Raw genomic sequence first — 18016 nt, forward strand, 5'->3', positions numbered from 1 at the left:
GTCAATAAACCCAGGGTCAACACGTCAATAAACCCAGGGGGTCAACCCGTCAATAAACCCAGGGGTCAACTCGTTAATAAACCCAGGGGGTCAACCCGTCAATAAACCCAGGGGTCAACTCGTTAATGAACCCAGGGGTCAACTCGTCAATGAACCCAGGGGATCAACTCGTCAATAAACCCAGGGGGTCAACTCGTCAATAAACCCAGGGGGTCAACTCGTCAATAAACCCAGGGGTCAACTCGTTAATGAACCCAGGGGTCAACTCGTCAATGAACCCAGGGGATCAACTCGTCAATAAACCCAGGGGTCAACTCGTCAATAAACCCAGGGGGTCAACTCGTCAATAAACCCAGGGGTCAACTCGTTAATGAACCCAGGGGAATTGTGGATTTAACAACAAGAGCAAAAACAACATTAACTGGAGAGCATCTGAAAACACACAACCCATCCACTTTGTATTCGGACTTCTTCTTCTTCCCTGTGCAAAATAGGATGAAAACAGGTGAAAACTAGAAGGGCACTCAGTAGAGCGCACACCTCCACCACGTAATGCCTGATCCACGAGAACATATCATGCCCATTACATGTTTGAGATATCATGGTGTCCAGTACTATATCGTTTTTGGCCCCTTCTCTCATTGGTGAAGAATCAGTTTAAAAATTAAATAATTCTTGCATCCAGATCCGGATTCGGATCTTCACCAAAATCGAATCAATTCGTCCTTGCAAAACACCCAACGTGTCCATCAAGTTTTGTCCGAATCTGTCCACAATCTTTTGAGATATTGTGCTATATATCGTTTTTGGCACTATCGCTGGTGAAGAATCACTTAAAAATTCTAATAGTCGGATCCGGATCCGGATCTTCCCAAAATCGAATCAGTTCGTCCTTGTCACACATCCAACCTGCCCACAAAATGTCATCCCGATCCGACTGCAATTTTTGAGAAATCCTGTACGCAAACAAACAAACAAACAGAAAGGAGTGAAAACACAACGTCCTTCGGTTGCGGAGGTAAAGAGAAATAACAAAAAATTGACGATTTTAGGTGACTTCAACTTTTTGACCTCAAAACCAATGGTGTTCAATAACCCAGTATGCAAACGTGCTCAAATTTCAAGTCAATCGGATAGAAATTGACGATTTTTGTGACCTTGACCGTTGACCTTTTGACCTCAAAACAATCGTCTTTTAGCGTTTTATTGGTGAACCCATTGAGTGACCCGGTATACAAACCGTGTTCAGATTTTAAGAGAATCGGATAGAAATTAAAGATTTTCTGCAAACTTGACCTTTGACATTTTCATCGAAAAATAACAATCAGCTTCTATCCACGTCGGTGTTGGAATCCACATAGGTGTGGGAATCCACAGAGGTGTGTGAATCCGCTATGGTGTGGGAATCCACAGAGGTGTGTGAATCCACTTAGGTGTGGGAATCCACAGAGGTGTGTGAATCCGCTATGGTGTGGGAATCCATATAGGTGTGTGAATCCACTTAGGTGAGGGAATCCACATAGGTGTGTGAATCCAAATAGGTGTGTGAATCCACGTTGGTGTGTGAATCCACGAAGGTGTGTGAATCCACTCAGGTGTAGGAATCCATGTAGGTGTGTGAATCCATGTTGGTGTGTGAATCCATGTTGGTGTGTGAATCCATGTTGGTGTCGGAATCCACGTTGGTGTCGGAATCCACGTTGGTGTCGGAATCCACGTTGGTGTCGGAATCCACGTTGGTGTCGGAATCCAGGTTGGTGTCGGAATCCACGTTGGTGTCGGAATCCACGTTGGTGTCGGAATCCACGTTGGTGTCGGAATCCAGGTTGGTGTCGGAATCCAGGTTGGTGTCGGAATCCAGGTTGGTGTCGGAATCCAGGTTGGTGTCGGAATCCACGTTGGTGTCGGAATCCACGTTGGTGTCGGAATCCACGTTGGTGTCGGAATCCACGTTGGTGTCGGAATCCACGTTTGTGTCGGAATCCACGTTTGTGTCGGAATCCACGCTTGTGTCGGAATCCAGGTTGGTGTCGGAATCCAGGTTGGTGTCGGAATCCAGTTTGGTGTCGGAATCCAGGTTGGTGTCGGAATCCACGTTGGTGTCGGATTCAAAGGTTGGTGTCGGAATCCACGTTGGTGTCGGAATCCAGGTTGGTGTCGGAATCCAGGTTGGTGTCGGAATCCACGTTGGTGTCGGAATCCAGGTTGGTGTCGGAATCCAGGTTGGTGTCGGAATCCACGTTGGTGTCGGAATCCACGTTGGTGTCGGAATCCACGTTGGTGTCGGAATCCACGTTGGTGTCGGAATCCACGTTGGTGTCGGAATCCACGTTTGTGTCGGAATCCACGTTGGTGTCAGAATCCACGTTGGTGTCGGAATCCACGTTGGTGTCGGAATCCACGTTGGTGTCGGAATCCAGGTTGGTGTCGGAATCCAGGTTGGTGTCGGAATCCACGTTGGTGTCGGAATCCACGTTGGTGTCGGAATCCACGTTGGTGTCGGAATCCACGTTGGTGTCGGAATCCAGGTTGGTGTCGGAATCCAGGTTGGTGTCAGAATCCAGGTTGGTGTCGGAATCCAGGTTGGTGTCGGAATCCACGTTGGTGTCGGAATCCACGTTGGTGTCGGAATCCACGTTGGTGTCGGAATCCACGTTTGTGTCGGAATCCACGTTTGTGTCGGAATCCACGCTTGTGTCGGAATCCAGGTTGGTGTCGGAATCCAGGTTGGTGTCGGAATCCAGTTTGGTGTCGGAATCCAGGTTGGTGTCGGAATCCACGTTGGTGTCGGATTCAAAGGTTGGTGTCGGAATCCACGTTGGTGTCGGAATCCAGGTTGGTGTCGGAATCCAGGTTGGTGTCGGAATCCAGGTTGGTGTCGGAATCCAGGTTGGTGTCGGAATCCACGTTGGTGTCGGAATCCACGTTGGTGTCGGAATCCACGTTGGTGTCGGAATCCACGTTTGTGTCGGAATCCACGTTGGTGTCGGAATCCACGTTGGTGTCGGAATCCACGTTGGTGTCGGAATCCACGTTGGTGTCGGAATCCAGGTTGGTGTCGGAATCCAGGTTGGTGTCGGAATCCACGTTGGTGTCGGAATCCACGTTGGTGTCGGAATCCACGTTGGTGTCGGAATCCACGTTGGTGTCGGAATCCACGTTGGTGTCGGAATCCAGGTTGGTGTCGGAATCCAGGTTGGTGTCGGAATCCAGGTTGGTGTCGGAATCCAGGTTGGTGTCGGAATCCAGGTTGGTGTCGGAATCCACATAGATGTGCGAATTTTAATTTTAACTCACCTGTAACGTCGTTCCAGGGTGCTTATGGGATGGCTCGTCGTCCGTCTGTCTGTCCGTCCATCCACAAATACTTTCAACATCTCTTTTCAGAAACTACAAACACAATTCCGATGAAACTTCACCACAACCTTAATCACCTGTGATGTACCAAGGTTTGTTCATGGCATGAAAAATAGAAATCCATAGGTATTTACTTTCTTCTCCATCGTATATTTTGTGGGTCATCCATGCCTACCAGTGGTTGCCTGGTTATCTTATGCAGCCACTATCAGGTGAATGCCCAGGGGTATTGCCCCTATGTTTTTGTATGCAGAGTCGAGGTTCGTGGAAGAGTAAGAACACTGAACGGATTCGGATGTAACAGGGCGAAAAAGAACAGTGGAGAGAGAAGGAGGAAACACCAAGCTTGTGAAGGGTAAAATAGTGGTGGACTTGGACAAACAAAGGGTGCAGGTGGAGTGGCCCAAAGGGGAGACAGTACTCCATCAAGCTGCGGATGAAGGCCTTGTAAGTAGATAGAGGCTCATGTGCGTCAAGGTCGGACTTTGTACGATGGAGGATGCCCAGTCGGTGGCTGGCTTTGGAGACCAACTTTGAAACATGGTTTCCCCAAGAGAGATCATGGCTGATAGTGAGACCCAGGAATTTGAATGACTGAACCTCCTCAAGAGGATTGTTAAGAAAGTGGAGTGGAGGGTTTGCCAGATGGTCCTTTCAGAGAGAGACGATGAGAGTGTGAGATTTGTTAGGATTGAAGGACATACTCCAAGTGTTTGACCATCTTGTGGGTTTTTTTTCAAGGTTTGAAGAGAGAGAAGAGGATGCAGCCTCCATGTCTGAAGGATGAGGGATGTCACAATAGAGTTAGGGGCGTGGGGGGGAGTCATCAGGAAATAGATAAAGAGGATTTTCCACAGTCAGAGAGATCATTGATGAGGATCAGGAATAGAACGAGGCCCAGAACACTGGCTTGGGGGCACTCCAACCTTGACAGGGAGAGGAGATGAAAAGATTCCAATGAGTGCCACATGTTGGCAACAAGAGTAGATGAAGTCAGGAAGCCATGTGTGGAGTTGGCCTTGGATGTCAAAGGCAGACAGTTTGGAGAGTAAGGCAGGATGTCAGACTGTATCGAAAGCACAAGGTACGTCCATAGAGATGGTCCTGATCTCATGTCTGACATTGAGGGTCTCCATCCATTGTTAGGTGAGTAGAAGCAGCATTTCCAAAGGTGGAGTTACCTCGTGTGTGTTCCACGGCCAATCAACTTACGATCGCTTGCCAAGCCTTCTGTTCCTTATCAACTGTTTCATTGGAGTGCTTGCTTGAGTGCATAAGCCACGTGGCGAGCGCTCTCCACACTGATTGGTAATGAAACCCAACCGTGGTCTGAATACGAATTTTATGATGTGAGATGAGGCCGATGGAGAAAAGGAAGGATTCATATAAACTGCGATGATGGATTCCATGCTGATTATTATTGGATTGTCTAGAAATTTAACCCATCTGTTGGAATGTGCGTACATACTAAATTTCAATTGTGCAGACTGTCCACTGGAACATGAAGCTGCATGTACTCAGTTGATTATTTGGAGTTATGAGACAACATTGGTGTGTTTAGTTACCAAGCTGCTAGCTAACGCTTGCCAAGCCAGCCGTTCTTTAACAACGGTTTTGAACGGAGTGCTTAAACCACTTGGAGACAGATTCCACAAGAAACTTGATAACTGAACACAACCCTGGCCTTGCTGTCAGGACATGCTTCCCAGGCAAAAATGCATGTAACGACAAAAGGAAAGAGACATGTTGTTCCTTTCAACCACAGATTTTCATGAATACCTGCGTGTGAAAGTCAGGGAAGTGAACAGGTGACGGAATCTTGGAACATTTGACTTCTCAGGTTCTTTTTGTGTTTGAAAATGAACAAATATTTGTCGTTAGTCAATTGATATAATCAGTTTGGTGAGAACTTTGGGATTCTTGGCCTCCAAGTTAATTATCCCACAAGTTTACCTTCGCTATTAGTCTGTCCTTTGGTTAAGTGTACCTTGGCTGTTAGTCTGTCCTTTGGTTAAGTTTACCTTGGCTGTTATCATGTCCTTCTGTTAAGTTTACCTTAGCTGTTTGTCTGTCCTTTGGTGAAGTTTACCTTTGCTGTTAGCATGTCCTTTGGTTAAGTTTACCTTGGCTCTTATCATGTCCTTTGGTTAAGTTTACCTTGGCTATTATCATGTCCTTTGGTTGAGTTTACCTTGGCTGTTAGTCTGTCCTTTGGTTAAGTTTACCTTGGCTGTTATCATGTCCTTTTGTTAAGTTTACCTTAGCTGTTTGTCTGTCCTTTGGTGAAGTTTACCTTTGCTGTTATCATGTCCTTTGGTGAAGTTTACCTTTGCTGTTATCATGTCCTTTGGTGAAGTTTACCTTTGCTGTTATCATGTCCTTTGGTGAAGTTTACCTTTGCTGTTAGCATGTCCTTTGGTTAAGTTTACCTTGGCTCTTATCATGTCCTTTGGTTAAGTTTACCTTGGCTATTATCATGTCCTTTGGTTGAGTTTACCTTGGCTGTTATCATGTCCTTTGGTTGAGTTTACCTTGGCTGTTATCATGTCCTTTTGTTAAGTTTACCTTGGCTATTATCATGTCCCTTGGTTAAGTTTACCTTGACTGTTTTCATGTCCTTTGGTTGAGTTTACCTTGGCTGTTAATATGTCCTCTGGTTAAGTTTACCTTGGCTGTTAGTCTGTCCTTTGTTTGAGTTTACCTTGGCTGTTATCATGTCCTTTGGTTGAGTTTACCTTGGCTGTTAATATGTCCTCTGGTTAAGTTTACCTTGGCTGTTAGTCTGTCCTTTGTTTGAGTTTACCTTGGCTGTTATCATGTCCTTTGGTTAAGTTTACCTTGGCTATTATCATGTCCCTTGGTTAAGTTTACCTTGGCTCTTATCATGCCCTATGGTTAAGTTTACCTTGGCTGTTATCATGTCCTTTGGTTGAGTTTACCTTGGCTGTTAATATGTCCTTTGGTTAAGTTTACCTTGGCTGTTAGTCTGTCCTTTGTTTGAGTTTACCTTGGCTGTTATCATGTCCTTTGGTTAAGTTTACCTTGGCTCTTATCATGTCCTTTGGTTAAGTTTACCTTGGCTCTTATCATGTCCTTTGGTTAAGTTTACCTTGGCTATTATCATGTCCTTTGGTTGAGTTTACCTTGGCTGTTATCATGTCCTTTGGTTAAGTTTACCTTGGCTGTTATCATGTCCTTTTGTTAAGTTTACCTTAGCTGTTTGTCTGTCCTTTGGTGAAGTTTACCTTTGCTGTTAGCATGTCCTTTGGTTAAGTTTACCTTGGCTATTATCATGTCCCTTGGTTAAGTTTACCTTGGCTCTTATCATGTCCTTTGGTTAAGTTTACCTTGGCTGATATCATGTCCTTTGGTTGAGTTTACCTTGGCTGTTAATATGTCCTTTGGTTAAGTTTACCTTGGCTGTTAGTCTGTCCTTTGTTTGAGTTTACCTTGGATGTTATCATGTCCTTTGGTTAAGTTTACCTTGGCTCTTATCATGTCCTTTGGTTAAGTTTACCTTGGATCTTATCATGTCCTTTGGTTAAGTTTACCTTAGCTATTATCATGTCCTTTGGTTGAGTTTACCTTGGCTGTTATCATGTCCTTTGGTTGAGTTTACCTTGGCTGTTATCATGTCCTTTGGTTAAGTTTACTTTGGATGTTCGCCTGTCCTTTGGTTATGTTTACGTTCACTGTTTGTCCTTTGAAGTTTACCTTTGCTGTTAGTCTGTCCTTTGATTAAGTTTACCTTGGCTGTTTGTCTGTCCTTTGATTAAGTTTACCTTGGCTGTTAGCATGTCCTTTGGTTAAGTTTACCTTGGCTATTATCATGTCCCTTGGTTAAGTTTACCTTGGCTGTTTTCATGTCCTTTGGTTGAGTTTACCTTGGCTGTTAATATGTCCTTTGGTTAAGTTTACCTTGGCTGTTAGTCTGTCCTTTGTTTGAGTTTACCTTGGCTGTTATCATGTCCTTTGGTTAAGTTTACCTTGGCTATTATCATGTTCTTTGGTTGAGTTTACCTTGGCTGTTATCATGTCCTTTGGTTGAGTTTACCTTGGCTGTTATCATGTCCTTTGGTTAAGTTTACTTTGGATGTTCGCCTGTCCTTTGGTTATGTTTATGTTCACTGTTTGTCTGTCCTTTGGTGAAGTTTACCTTTGCTGTTTGCATGTCCTTTGGTTAAGTTTACCTTGGCTATTATCATGTCCCTTGGTTAAGTTTACCTTGGCTGTTATCATGTCATTTGGTAAAGTTTACCTTGGCTGTTAATATGTCCTTTGGTTAAGTTTACCATGGCTGTTAATATGTCCTTTGGTTAAGTTTACCTTGGCTGTTAATATGTCCTTTGGTTAAGTTTACCTTTGCTGTTATCATATCCTTTGTTTGAATTTACCTTGGCTCTTATCATGTACTTTGGTTAAGTTTACCTTGGCTGTTATCATGTCCTTTGGTTGAGTTTACCTTGACTGTTATCACGTCCTTTGGTTAAGTTTACTTTGGATGTTCGCCTGTCCTTTGGTTACGTTTACCTTCGCTGTTAGCCTGTCCTTTGGTGAAGTTTACCTTCGCTGTTAGTCTGTCCTTTAATTAAGTTGACCTTGGCTGTCTGTCTGTCCTTTGGTTAAGTTTACCTTGGCTGTTAGTCTGTCCTTTGGTTAAGTTTACCTTGGCTGTTATCATGTATTTTGGTTAAGTTTACCTTGGCTGTTATGTATTTTGGTTAAGTTTACCTTGGCTCTTATCACGTCCTTTGGTTGTTTACCTTGGCTGTTATCATGTCCTTTGGTTGAGTTTACCTTGGCTGTTAATATGTCCTTTGGTTAAGTTTACCTTGGCTGCTAGTCTGTCCTTTGGTTAAGTTTACCTTGGCTGTTAATATGTCCTTTGGTTAAGTTTACCTTGGCTGTTAATATGTCCTTTGGTTAAGTTTACCTTGGCTATTAGCATGTCCTTCCATTAAGTTCACCTTGGTGAATTAAGTTTACCAGTGTATTGGCAATATAGGGGCACTGCATCAGCGGCACAGCCGAGGCTCTGAGCCCTCAGAAAATGATGCAACCAACAGCCACAGACAAGCTGCACACGATAGCTGAGCTACCAGGGCGTGTGTTGATCATCGTGTGAAATGCGGTGTGTAACGAGACAGATATGTTGTCGAAGAATCAAATAAATCTCTAGATTTAATAAAGAGTCGTGGAAGAATGGAGAGAATGTGGTACACGAGGGTGTCAGAACGAGGGGGTACGCAGACCATACAATTGGGTGTGGGGTGGGGGTCGTAGTTGGGGATGTGGCGACCACATGGGAAAGGGGAAGGAACACAACGGTCGATGAGTGGGGGTTGTGTCCAGGATTGGAAATCTTGAGGGAATGATGAGAGTGAAAATGGGCTCTTGGGGGCTCTGTGACGAGTTCATGTGTATGGAAGCAGAAGGAGGGCGGTTGGGGAGGAATGCCATGAGAATAAATACAGGGTGGAGTCAGTAAGAAGGGTCTTGTTCCATTTGGTGGTTTGCTTTTTGCACAAACCACGAGAAGGAACCAAGAGGAAGGGAAAAGGGAAAATATACAGTGTCCATTTTTCGGAACTGAGTGATTTGGAAAGGTTTTATTAATTTTTTCCTTCCCAGGACCCAAACATCTCGATGGAGCTGGGTGCAGCACACGAGGATAGCCAGGGAAGGTCGTACCAAGAACAGGTGTTTGACTCCCTGCATGCCCACTGCCTGCAGCGAGGTGAACTCTATTGCGATGATATTTTTCCAGCCTCGCTCTGTTCCCTTGGCAGTGCTCAAGGTTCACCGATTGCAATGAGCGGGATCCAGTGGAAGAGACCCAAGGTAGGATTCTCGGGGTTCGAGTCTACGATGGCGAGAAACTTGTTTTGAACAAAAATGTTAAATTCACAGCATTCTGATTCGGGCTGGCAGGATGTCCTAGATATATACGTGCACTCACTTCGAACCTGTCTAGCTAGCCTGGGTTCGAATCCCGACCCAGCTATATAAACTGTCATCTTTGTGTTTCACAGGTAGGGCGAGCTATCAGTTTGTGTGTCGTCCCTCGGATGGATATTAAACGGGGGGTTCCGTCTGCTGGCATTCGTTGATCGACTTTAGAGATCCCACGGTGCTTTTGTTGTGAAGAGTGAGCAAGTTATTGCCGGCACCCAGAAAAAATTTCAAATTCCTGCCCTAACGACTTGGTCGAGCGTCAGGCCTAGCCATCCGGTTCGTGAAAGACTTGGGCAAAAAAACTTCCCCGGCCCAACCCCACTTGTCACGGGCAGAGAGTTTGCAGAGCAAGGCGGGATAGCAGAGTGTATCAAGTGCTTGAGATGTGCCCATGAGACGAACTAATGATCGAGACAAAAGGAACGATTCGTTTCACCACCTGTTGCTCAAATTCTTTGCAAAATGGTGTTACCTTTTCCTCCCCTATTGAGTCTAACTTAATGAACACGTACATTGGTGGCAAATCCTAGGCCCCCTGACATTCTTACTCAGGAAATAAATACTGAAGTAGCATTTCCTTTTTTGGGAATCTTGTGAACCTGGATCCATGTCCACAAAACTTCAACAGTGGTTGTGGGTTGACTTTTTCACCTGGCAGTTCAGCGCTTCATGGGATACTATTTTTATTTTTTTTTAAGGCTCATCTCCATATTCTGTGGTTACAAAAAGGTGAGAATTTCGATTCCTCCCTCCTCTCCCCCCTCTCCCTCCTCTCCCCCCTCTCCCTCCTCTCCCATACCCTCCCTCCAATTCCATTTGGCAGGTGTCATTTCCCTTTCCCTCTCCTTTGCTCTCATCTATCAAAGTCCCTTCCCTTTCGAATTGTATACCCCCCCCCAACTTTTATTTCCCCCAATTCCTTGCTTTTCTCAAATTCTTCTTCTCTTTTCTTTTTTTAAAATACAGGGTGTCCATAAAGTCCTTGTGCAACTTTGAATTTTTATGGTTAATGTTCACATGATAGAAACAAACTATAAATGATGCATGGAAGCATAATTACCTGCACCACCAAAGGAGGTGATGTTTTCACACCTGTTTGTTTGTCTGTCTGTTTGTGAGCAGGATATCTCAAAACGTTGAGGACGGATTCGGACGAAACTTGGTGCACAGCTTGTGTGTGTGTGACAAGGACAAAATGACTCGATTTTGGTGACGATCTGGATCCGGATCTGGGAATTCTTGAATTGGTCTCGCCCCGAAGGGATGCGAAACAATTGCAATGCCCGTGTGTGTGTTTGTGTGTGTGTGTGTGTGTCGTGTCGTGTCGTGTCGTGTCGAAATAGTTTCACTTTCAAATTGTTTTCCTCTGCAACCGCTTGTCCAATCGATACAAAATTTTAAACATTGGAGTGACTCCCCATGGAGAACATTGTAATCATAACTCTGATGTCACAGGTCACGTGGCATGACAGTCGTAGTGGATTGTAAATATAAACATTAAAAAAATCTTCTCCAGAACCGCCTAACAGATCAATGTGAAACTTTATACATATGATGGACGAGCCATGGGGAATATTCTTTGAATTTTTTTGTCATCTTCAGCTTCATTAATTTTTAATTTAGCTTTAATGTGACTAAAAGGGGGTTTTCAATATCCTAATAATTAATAATCAATAAAGCCACGAATAATGGCAATTGTGACATAATAGGGTGCATCGGTTAAACAGGTATATGGGCCATTATTGCAGTTAGCCATAATAGTAGCGTATTCAGTTAACGATGGTATTTTTGTTCAGAATGAGTGTGCGCGGCAAGACTATGCACTCTACGAGTGACGTTCTAGTTTTGTTTTTTAAAAGTGATTCTTCACCATTGAGAGATGGGGCCAAAACCATATACAACATGACATTTCAAACAGCTGTGGACGGGTTATGACAAAACATGGTGTACAAGTTGGGTAGGGGACAAGAAGAAGCTGATTTGATTTGTATTAAGGTCCGGATGCAGAGTTGACATTTTCTGATGAGGCAACTTGGGGACAGGAAAACCTGAGGAAGTCTGGCAACATGAAATAGTCACCAAAATCAATGTCTGTTGTCCTTTCAGGGAGTTGCGCGTCATCGGTCCTTTCTTTTCTTGGAATAAGCAACAGTCAATGGTGAGCGTTACTTTGCAATGTTGTAGAATTTCTTTGTTCCTGAACTACGATGATTACATCTTTCATATCCCACCTTGTGCCAACAAGACAAGGCTCCCCTCCACGATGCTTCGAATGTGCGACGGTTCTTGAATTAGGTCTTCCCAGACAAGTGGATCGGTCAGTAGATGTGGACCAATTGGTTGGCCACCTCGTTCGCCTGACGTGTCCCTATTGGACTACATTTTATATGGTTTTGTAAAACTGTTGATTACTCATCAAAACCACATGATTTTGATTAACTTAGGGGTACGATCACAAATACAATTCATTAAAATTACTCAAGCAGCAACTGGAGAATGCTTTCAAGAAGTTGGAAAATCGGATTGAACGATGTATAACGAAAAATGGCAGTTATGTTGAAAGCTAAAATTATTAACTGTATTTAGTAAAAAAAAATTAATGAATTATGCTTTCAAGCACCATTTACAGTTTGTTTCTATCTTGTGAACATCAAAAGTTATAAAAGTTCAAAGGTGCACAAGGACTTTATGGACACCCTGTGTTCAACACCAATCTCCCTTTTTGCATACATAATATAATTATAATTACAAATACGGTTCCAAAACCACAAAAACATGAGATATAGCAATATTATTGACCCCTTTTCTGCTTAAACACACCTATACTTCCTCTATATACATCCAGCTCCGTGTCATCGTTCATTCCATCGATGGTGAAACTGCAGCTTCGCCTTTGAATCCCCTAAGTGTCAAAATAGTCTGATTGGTCATTCTCTCTGGAGTACAAACTAGAAATAAACTTCAATGACGTTTTGTAAAATGGTAAGTGCAGCTGTGGTTGTAACAATAGATGAGGATGCTTTTTTCCAAAATGTATAATTGGTGTCTGTCCACCTGTTCATTACTGATTGTCAATCAGATACTGTGGGATCTTTGAAGTCCATAAGTGCATGCAAGCAGATGGGACAGCCAGCATATAATGTCCACTTCTGTCTGACGTCAAAGCCTTTGGTGCCCCATCTGAGAAATTCGTTAAAAGCAATGTTTATATTGTAAGCTAATGGTGCAAATGTATTGCAGGTGAGTCAGGTGACATTTTTCTGTGAATGCCACGGTGCACCCTGTGAGTACAGAATGCATGGCCTGATCGATTTATCGATTTTCATATCTTTTCAAAGGAAATTTCTTTGAATCCACTCTTCATCTCAGAAAATGCAACTCGGACTGACATCATGCAAGGAGCTCTCGGTAAGCTGGTTATTTATTCCAAGAAATGACTGATGTGATCGTTTGAATGTTTGGCAAAAGCAAAGCCTCACCATCCCATAATTTGGGTCAACAAGGTTGTAAGACCACAAAGTTTCCACAAATGTTTCAATGATGCCTTTAATAGACAAACTGTTGGTCAAGGAAAGGTTGGTGGTAGACTAGAGGTATTCACACTTCCCTTTGAGCTGTCTTAGCCTGGGTTTGAATCGTGACCCGGCTATAAACTCCCATCTTGGGGTCTCGCAGGCAGGGCGAGGCGTCACTGTGTGCGCCGTCCATATAATGGACGTTAAGCCGGAGGACTCGTCTGCCAACACTGGTAGTTGGTGGACATTAAGGATCCTGTGGTGTCTTTCAAGAATAGTAGGTGAAGTCCTACCTAAATCTGCGGGCACCCTGAACAAATTACAAATTCTTACAAAAACTGTCAAGAGCAAATGATCTGATCTTGGTGGATCAGGATGAAAGAACCCTTGATACCAGGTTACATATCTTGCTATTTAAATAATGTAGTTACCTGGTCACCTGCTCCGACATGATAAACAAAATGGCACACCCAGATAGTTCATACGTCATATATGTGAACGGCGGTCTTTGGCTATGTTGGGGCAACCATGAAAGAAGAGACAGAGACAAGTTTGCTGGGAGAGACTTTAAAGTGATGGGTACATGTTTAAACGATACCAGTGGAAGTCCATGGTAAAAACACCAAGATAGAAAAATAAAAAATTAAAGGAAGCCTTTAATTCTTGTGCTGGTTAAAACGGCTCAAGTATTGCGATCAGGACAATTCCAATCATTCAGAGACCAAGTGACATATTTTGAAAATGCACGGAAGACAAATCTTGTCACGACCACTCCACACACTTCCACAACCTGTCATTCTCTTCCAGTGGAGTTTCACCCTACTACTTTTTTTTGTGCACCTTGTCGAGGCTCGTATGAGAGCTAACACACAACACACAGCAAGAAGGGCATGAGACGAGAGGAGGGAGTGGGAAGGACAAAACAGTGGGGAACAGAGACACCAGGAGATCTGTGGAAGGGAGAGGGATGGGGTGGGGAACATGGGGAATACAAAATGGACATGACAGGGACTTTCAGGAAGGAAAGCAGGGAATTTGAAGGAGGTGGGTTTGGGGTGGATTAACGGGGGTAGAAAAGATCGAGGATTTGGATGGAGGACGATAAGAGGTGGTGGTGAACAACTGTTTTGAAGGCCTGGAGTGAAGAATGGGATTGAACAGAGAAAGGGAATTTATTCCAAAGTCGGGAAAAACTAGGAATGAAAGAGTGAAGGTGAGCAGTGATTCGTGATTTTGGTAGTTTTACCAGAAAGAGGTTGGCAGCCCTTGAGCACCCTGCGGAAATATGGTGGGGACAAATCGCAGACAGAGTGGGGGGGTGGGGGGGCAGGACCGGAGAGGAGACGGCAGAAGACAGAAAGACCACTGACCTGCCTGCAGTGAGAGAGTGAGAGGCCCAAAGACAGCCTCATCGTGGGAGATGCCAATGATCCGAAATGCCTTGGTTTCCACAGTGTGAAGCAGAGAAATGTGGGAGGCAGGAGCACCAGTCCACAGGGGAGAGCAGTACTCCATCAGGCTGTGGACGAAAGCTTTGTATGTGGTCAGGAGCTCAGGTGGGCCGAGGAAGGACTTTGTACGATGGAGGATTCCCAGTCGGCGACTGGCTTTGGAAGCCATGTTGGAAATGTGGCTCTTACAGGAAAGATCATGGCAGATAATGAGACCCAGAAGCTTGAAAGAAAGGGCTTCTTCCAGAGGATTGTTGAGAAAGAAGATGGGGGGGGGGGGAAGGGAGGTTTCCAATGGTCCTTTCAGCGAGACATAGTGAGTGTGAGATTTGTCCGGAATGAAAGACGTTCCACGTGTTGGACCAGTTTGTGATTTCACTCAGATCTGCAGAGAGCGAAAAAGCTGCTGCTTGCCGGTCTGAGGGATGACCGATGGTACGGCAGAGGGTGGAGTCATCAGCAAAGAGATAAAGAGGATTTTCCAGAGTTGGAGAGATCATTGATGAAAACCAGAAAAAGAACAGGGCCCAGAACTCCAGCCTGGACAGGAAGAGTGGATGAAAGAACTCCATTTAGGGCCACATGTTGACTGTTACAGGAGAGGAAGTCTGCGAGCCATGAGTAGAGATGGCCTTGGATATCATAGGAAGAGAGTTTGGTGAGTAGGGCAGGATGCCAGACTGTGTCAAAATCACGTGATATGTCTAGGGATATGGCTCTGATTTCATGTCTGGCATTGAGGACCTCCATCCATTGTTGGGAGAGCAGAAGCAGCATATCCAGGGTAGAGTGACCTGGTCTGAAATCAAATTGATGATCGGAAATCAAGCCATTGGAGAAGAGGAAGAATTTAATATATGAAGCGATGATGGATTCCATAACCTTGCTGATGATTGGGAGAAGGCGGATTGGTCTGTTGTTGCAGGGATCTGTTTTTGCACCCTTTTTATGCAGGGCAGTAATATTTGCTGATTTCCAAGCAGATGGCAGATGACCTTGAGCAAATGAGAGGGTGAATAGAACAGAGAGGGTGAGCAAGAGCAGAGGAGCAGGTTTTTAGGACATGTGGGCTGATGCCGTCTGGACCGGTTGCAGAATCTGAGTCGAGTTTTGACAGCAAACTCTCCACCTTGTCAGGAGAAAAGGACACAGCCCAGGGACAGTTTGGTGCGACTGGGTTAGTTGGGTCCTGAAAGCAATGAGTTTCGGACACAAGATTTTGATGCAAACACCAAGTTTAGGCATTCAGCCTTTTCACGTGCAGTATCAGCAGTGCGGCCATTTGAGGTAAGGGAGGGGATGGAGGGGGAACATACACGAGAAACAGATTTGATTAGATGCCACCAGGATTTTGAGGAGGGAGAGAGGTTTGAGAGTTCAGACTTGAGCTGAGAAAGATGTTGTTTTCTGGCTCTCCTGAGGGTAGATACACACTTGTTCCGAGCTTTATGGAAGGAATTGAGATTTCCTTCAGTTGGGTTTGCTTTCCATGAGGAAAAGGAAAGTTGTTTCAGGACAACTGCCTCGCCACAAGCTTCAGTGAACCATGGGTGGGAGGAAGCGTAGGACAACTGAAGCCGAGAGGGGATAAATCTGTGCATGAGGGAGAGCAAGTTTCTTTGAACGAATTCCCAGGATGAGTTGATGTTGGAGAAAGTCGTGATAGGAGACCAGTCTATAAGTTTGATGGCTGCTCGGAGACCCTGCCAGTCGGCTTGAGTGAAATGCCAGACTCGACGGCGGTGAGGTGGTTCTCGAATTACAGCCAGAGAGATATCCACTTTGACAAGGACGTGGTCAGAAGAACCGATTGGAGTGGAGGAAGAGCAGCAGATATTTTCAGGGAAATTTGTCAAAATCAGATCCAGAAGAGATCCAGTACCATTGGTTGAGATCCGGGTCGGGAAGTTAACCGATTGAGTCGGTCCCAATGAGTCGCAGAAAGCTTTTTCTGAGGTGCCATGACAGATGAAAGAGGTGCCCACACCTTGCCAACTGGTATGATGACAATTGAAGTCGCCACATATGAGGAAGAGAGAGTTTGGATGAGAAGATAGAAGATGGTCCATGTTTTTGGACAGTGTGGTGTAAATGGAGTTATCGCTGTTCGGTGGACGGTACAGTACACATATAAACATGAGGTGAGAGTGGAGGGGAAACCGGAGCCAGAGGTATTCCTGGGGGTGTGGGGGAGTGAGGGCAGTGCATGGAGAGTGAGGAATAGTCTTTGATGAAGAGAGCAACTCCTCCACCAGGACGAAGCTCAGGTCTGTCATACCGGATGAGGGAGTAACCAGGGAGAGATGCTGAGGAATCAGAGATGTCTTGAGGGAGGAAAGTTTCTGTTAGTTAGATTATGTCTGGTTTGTCTGTGGCAACCTGTATGGAAAGATCTGTGAGGTTTGAGCGAAGTCCCCGGATATTTGAGGTCCACACTGTTAATGAAAAGGGAGGGAGGATGCTTTGGGTGCAGGAGATGGTCGGGGAAGGGGAGGGTAGGACAAAGGAGGAGGGAAGGAAAGTTGTTGAAAGAGTGTGGGGGATTGCAGAATAGCTCAGGGAGGGGGCCGGATGAGGAGGAGAAAAGGCTCTGTGGCGCTGGGGGAGAGGGATATAGAGGGGACACAAGAGAGGGGGAAGAAGGCAGTTGAGGATTTTAGGAGGTGCAGTGATGAGATGGAGGTGAGAGGGCAGGGGAAGGATGCAGCTTTGTGGATGAGAGTGGGGGAAAACTTTGAGAAGGGTGAGTGAGGGGGGTGAATGGTGGGAAAAGGGTGAGTGGGGAGAGTTGAGGGAGAAATGTGAGGGGGGAGTTTTTGAGAGAGGTGAGAAGGAGGCTTGGAGGGAGAAGAGTGTGATGATTGCTTTGAGAGTGAGGGGTGAGAGGGGTGAGTTGGCACTGAAGTTGGAAAGAAAGAATGGTTGATGGAAAGTGAACAGTCATAGCAAACTGGGTTTTTTTAATTTTTAGGTGAGAGTTGTGATTAAACACGTTTCTTGATGGATGCAATAAAGGCGAATTAAGAGAATGGAGAGAAGAAACGCTGTAACAGTTGGATTTTTTGGGCAAGGTATGAAGGAGAGGTTGAATTGAGAGCAGTCTGTTTAAATTGTAGAAGAGTAGTGCATTATGATACAGTAAAGAGTACCACATGTGTGAGAGAGGAAGATGAAGCATTTTCAAAGATCGTTATTATTATTATTATTATTATTATTATTATTATTATTTTATTATTGTTGTTTGAGAGAGTTTTCATCAGATTAGGTCATGGAAATGTTGTCGAAAAAATCGTGAGGTGAATGGTGAATTTGGATCTGCGAACGCAGGGGGTGGAAACAGATCACGTGGTTACGGGAGAAGCATGTGGCTATGGGAGTTGTTTCGCTAAAAGTGAAATTATTTATTTTAAATGAGGATTGCATAACATTCGGAAAAGGGAAGGTTGAAGTAAAATCATGGAGGTGTGTGGTGAATTTGGAACTGTAAACGCAGTGTGAAGCTGATGGGTCGATAAAACGTATCAGGAAGAGGGTGGAGAGAGACACGTGGTTACAGGTGGTGTATAAATCGAAAGGATACAAGGAAAATTATTAATTTTTGATGTATTTTTGAAAGATAGGTAAGATTCGGGAATGGAAGGTTGTAGGAAGAAATCGTGAAGGTAATGGCGAGAGAGGGTCAGCTCAGGTAGAATAAAGATGGTGTGCCAGCAGTTGGAGGAAGAAGAAGTAGATTAA

General features: G+C 44.6%; 1 protein-coding gene across 4 annotated transcripts in view; it reads left to right on the forward strand.

The window, feature by feature from the left end:
- Window positions 1-8838: 8838 nt before the first annotated feature.
- LOC147011137 (calpain-9-like) overlaps window positions 8839-18016 on the forward strand; it is a 70939-nt gene continuing 61761 nt past the window's right edge. The window contains exons 1-2 of one of the 4 annotated variants that reach the window (XM_085860054.1): window positions 8839-9198; window positions 12651-12720. In XM_085860054.1, the coding sequence (XP_085716180.1) occupies window positions 9004-9198; window positions 12651-12720 (265 nt within the window). In that variant the 5' untranslated portion in view covers window positions 8839-9003. The remainder of the gene's footprint in view (window positions 9199-12650; window positions 12721-18016) is intronic. The other 3 variants (XM_085860055.1, XM_085860056.1, XM_085860057.1) reach the window with 3 other exon arrangements.

This window comes from Eptatretus burgeri, chromosome 16 (assembly GCF_056783735.1).
Source record: "Eptatretus burgeri isolate ZD-2024b chromosome 16, Ebu_testis_v1, whole genome shotgun sequence".
NCBI classification, from domain to species: domain Eukaryota; kingdom Metazoa; phylum Chordata; class Myxini; order Myxiniformes; family Myxinidae; genus Eptatretus; species Eptatretus burgeri.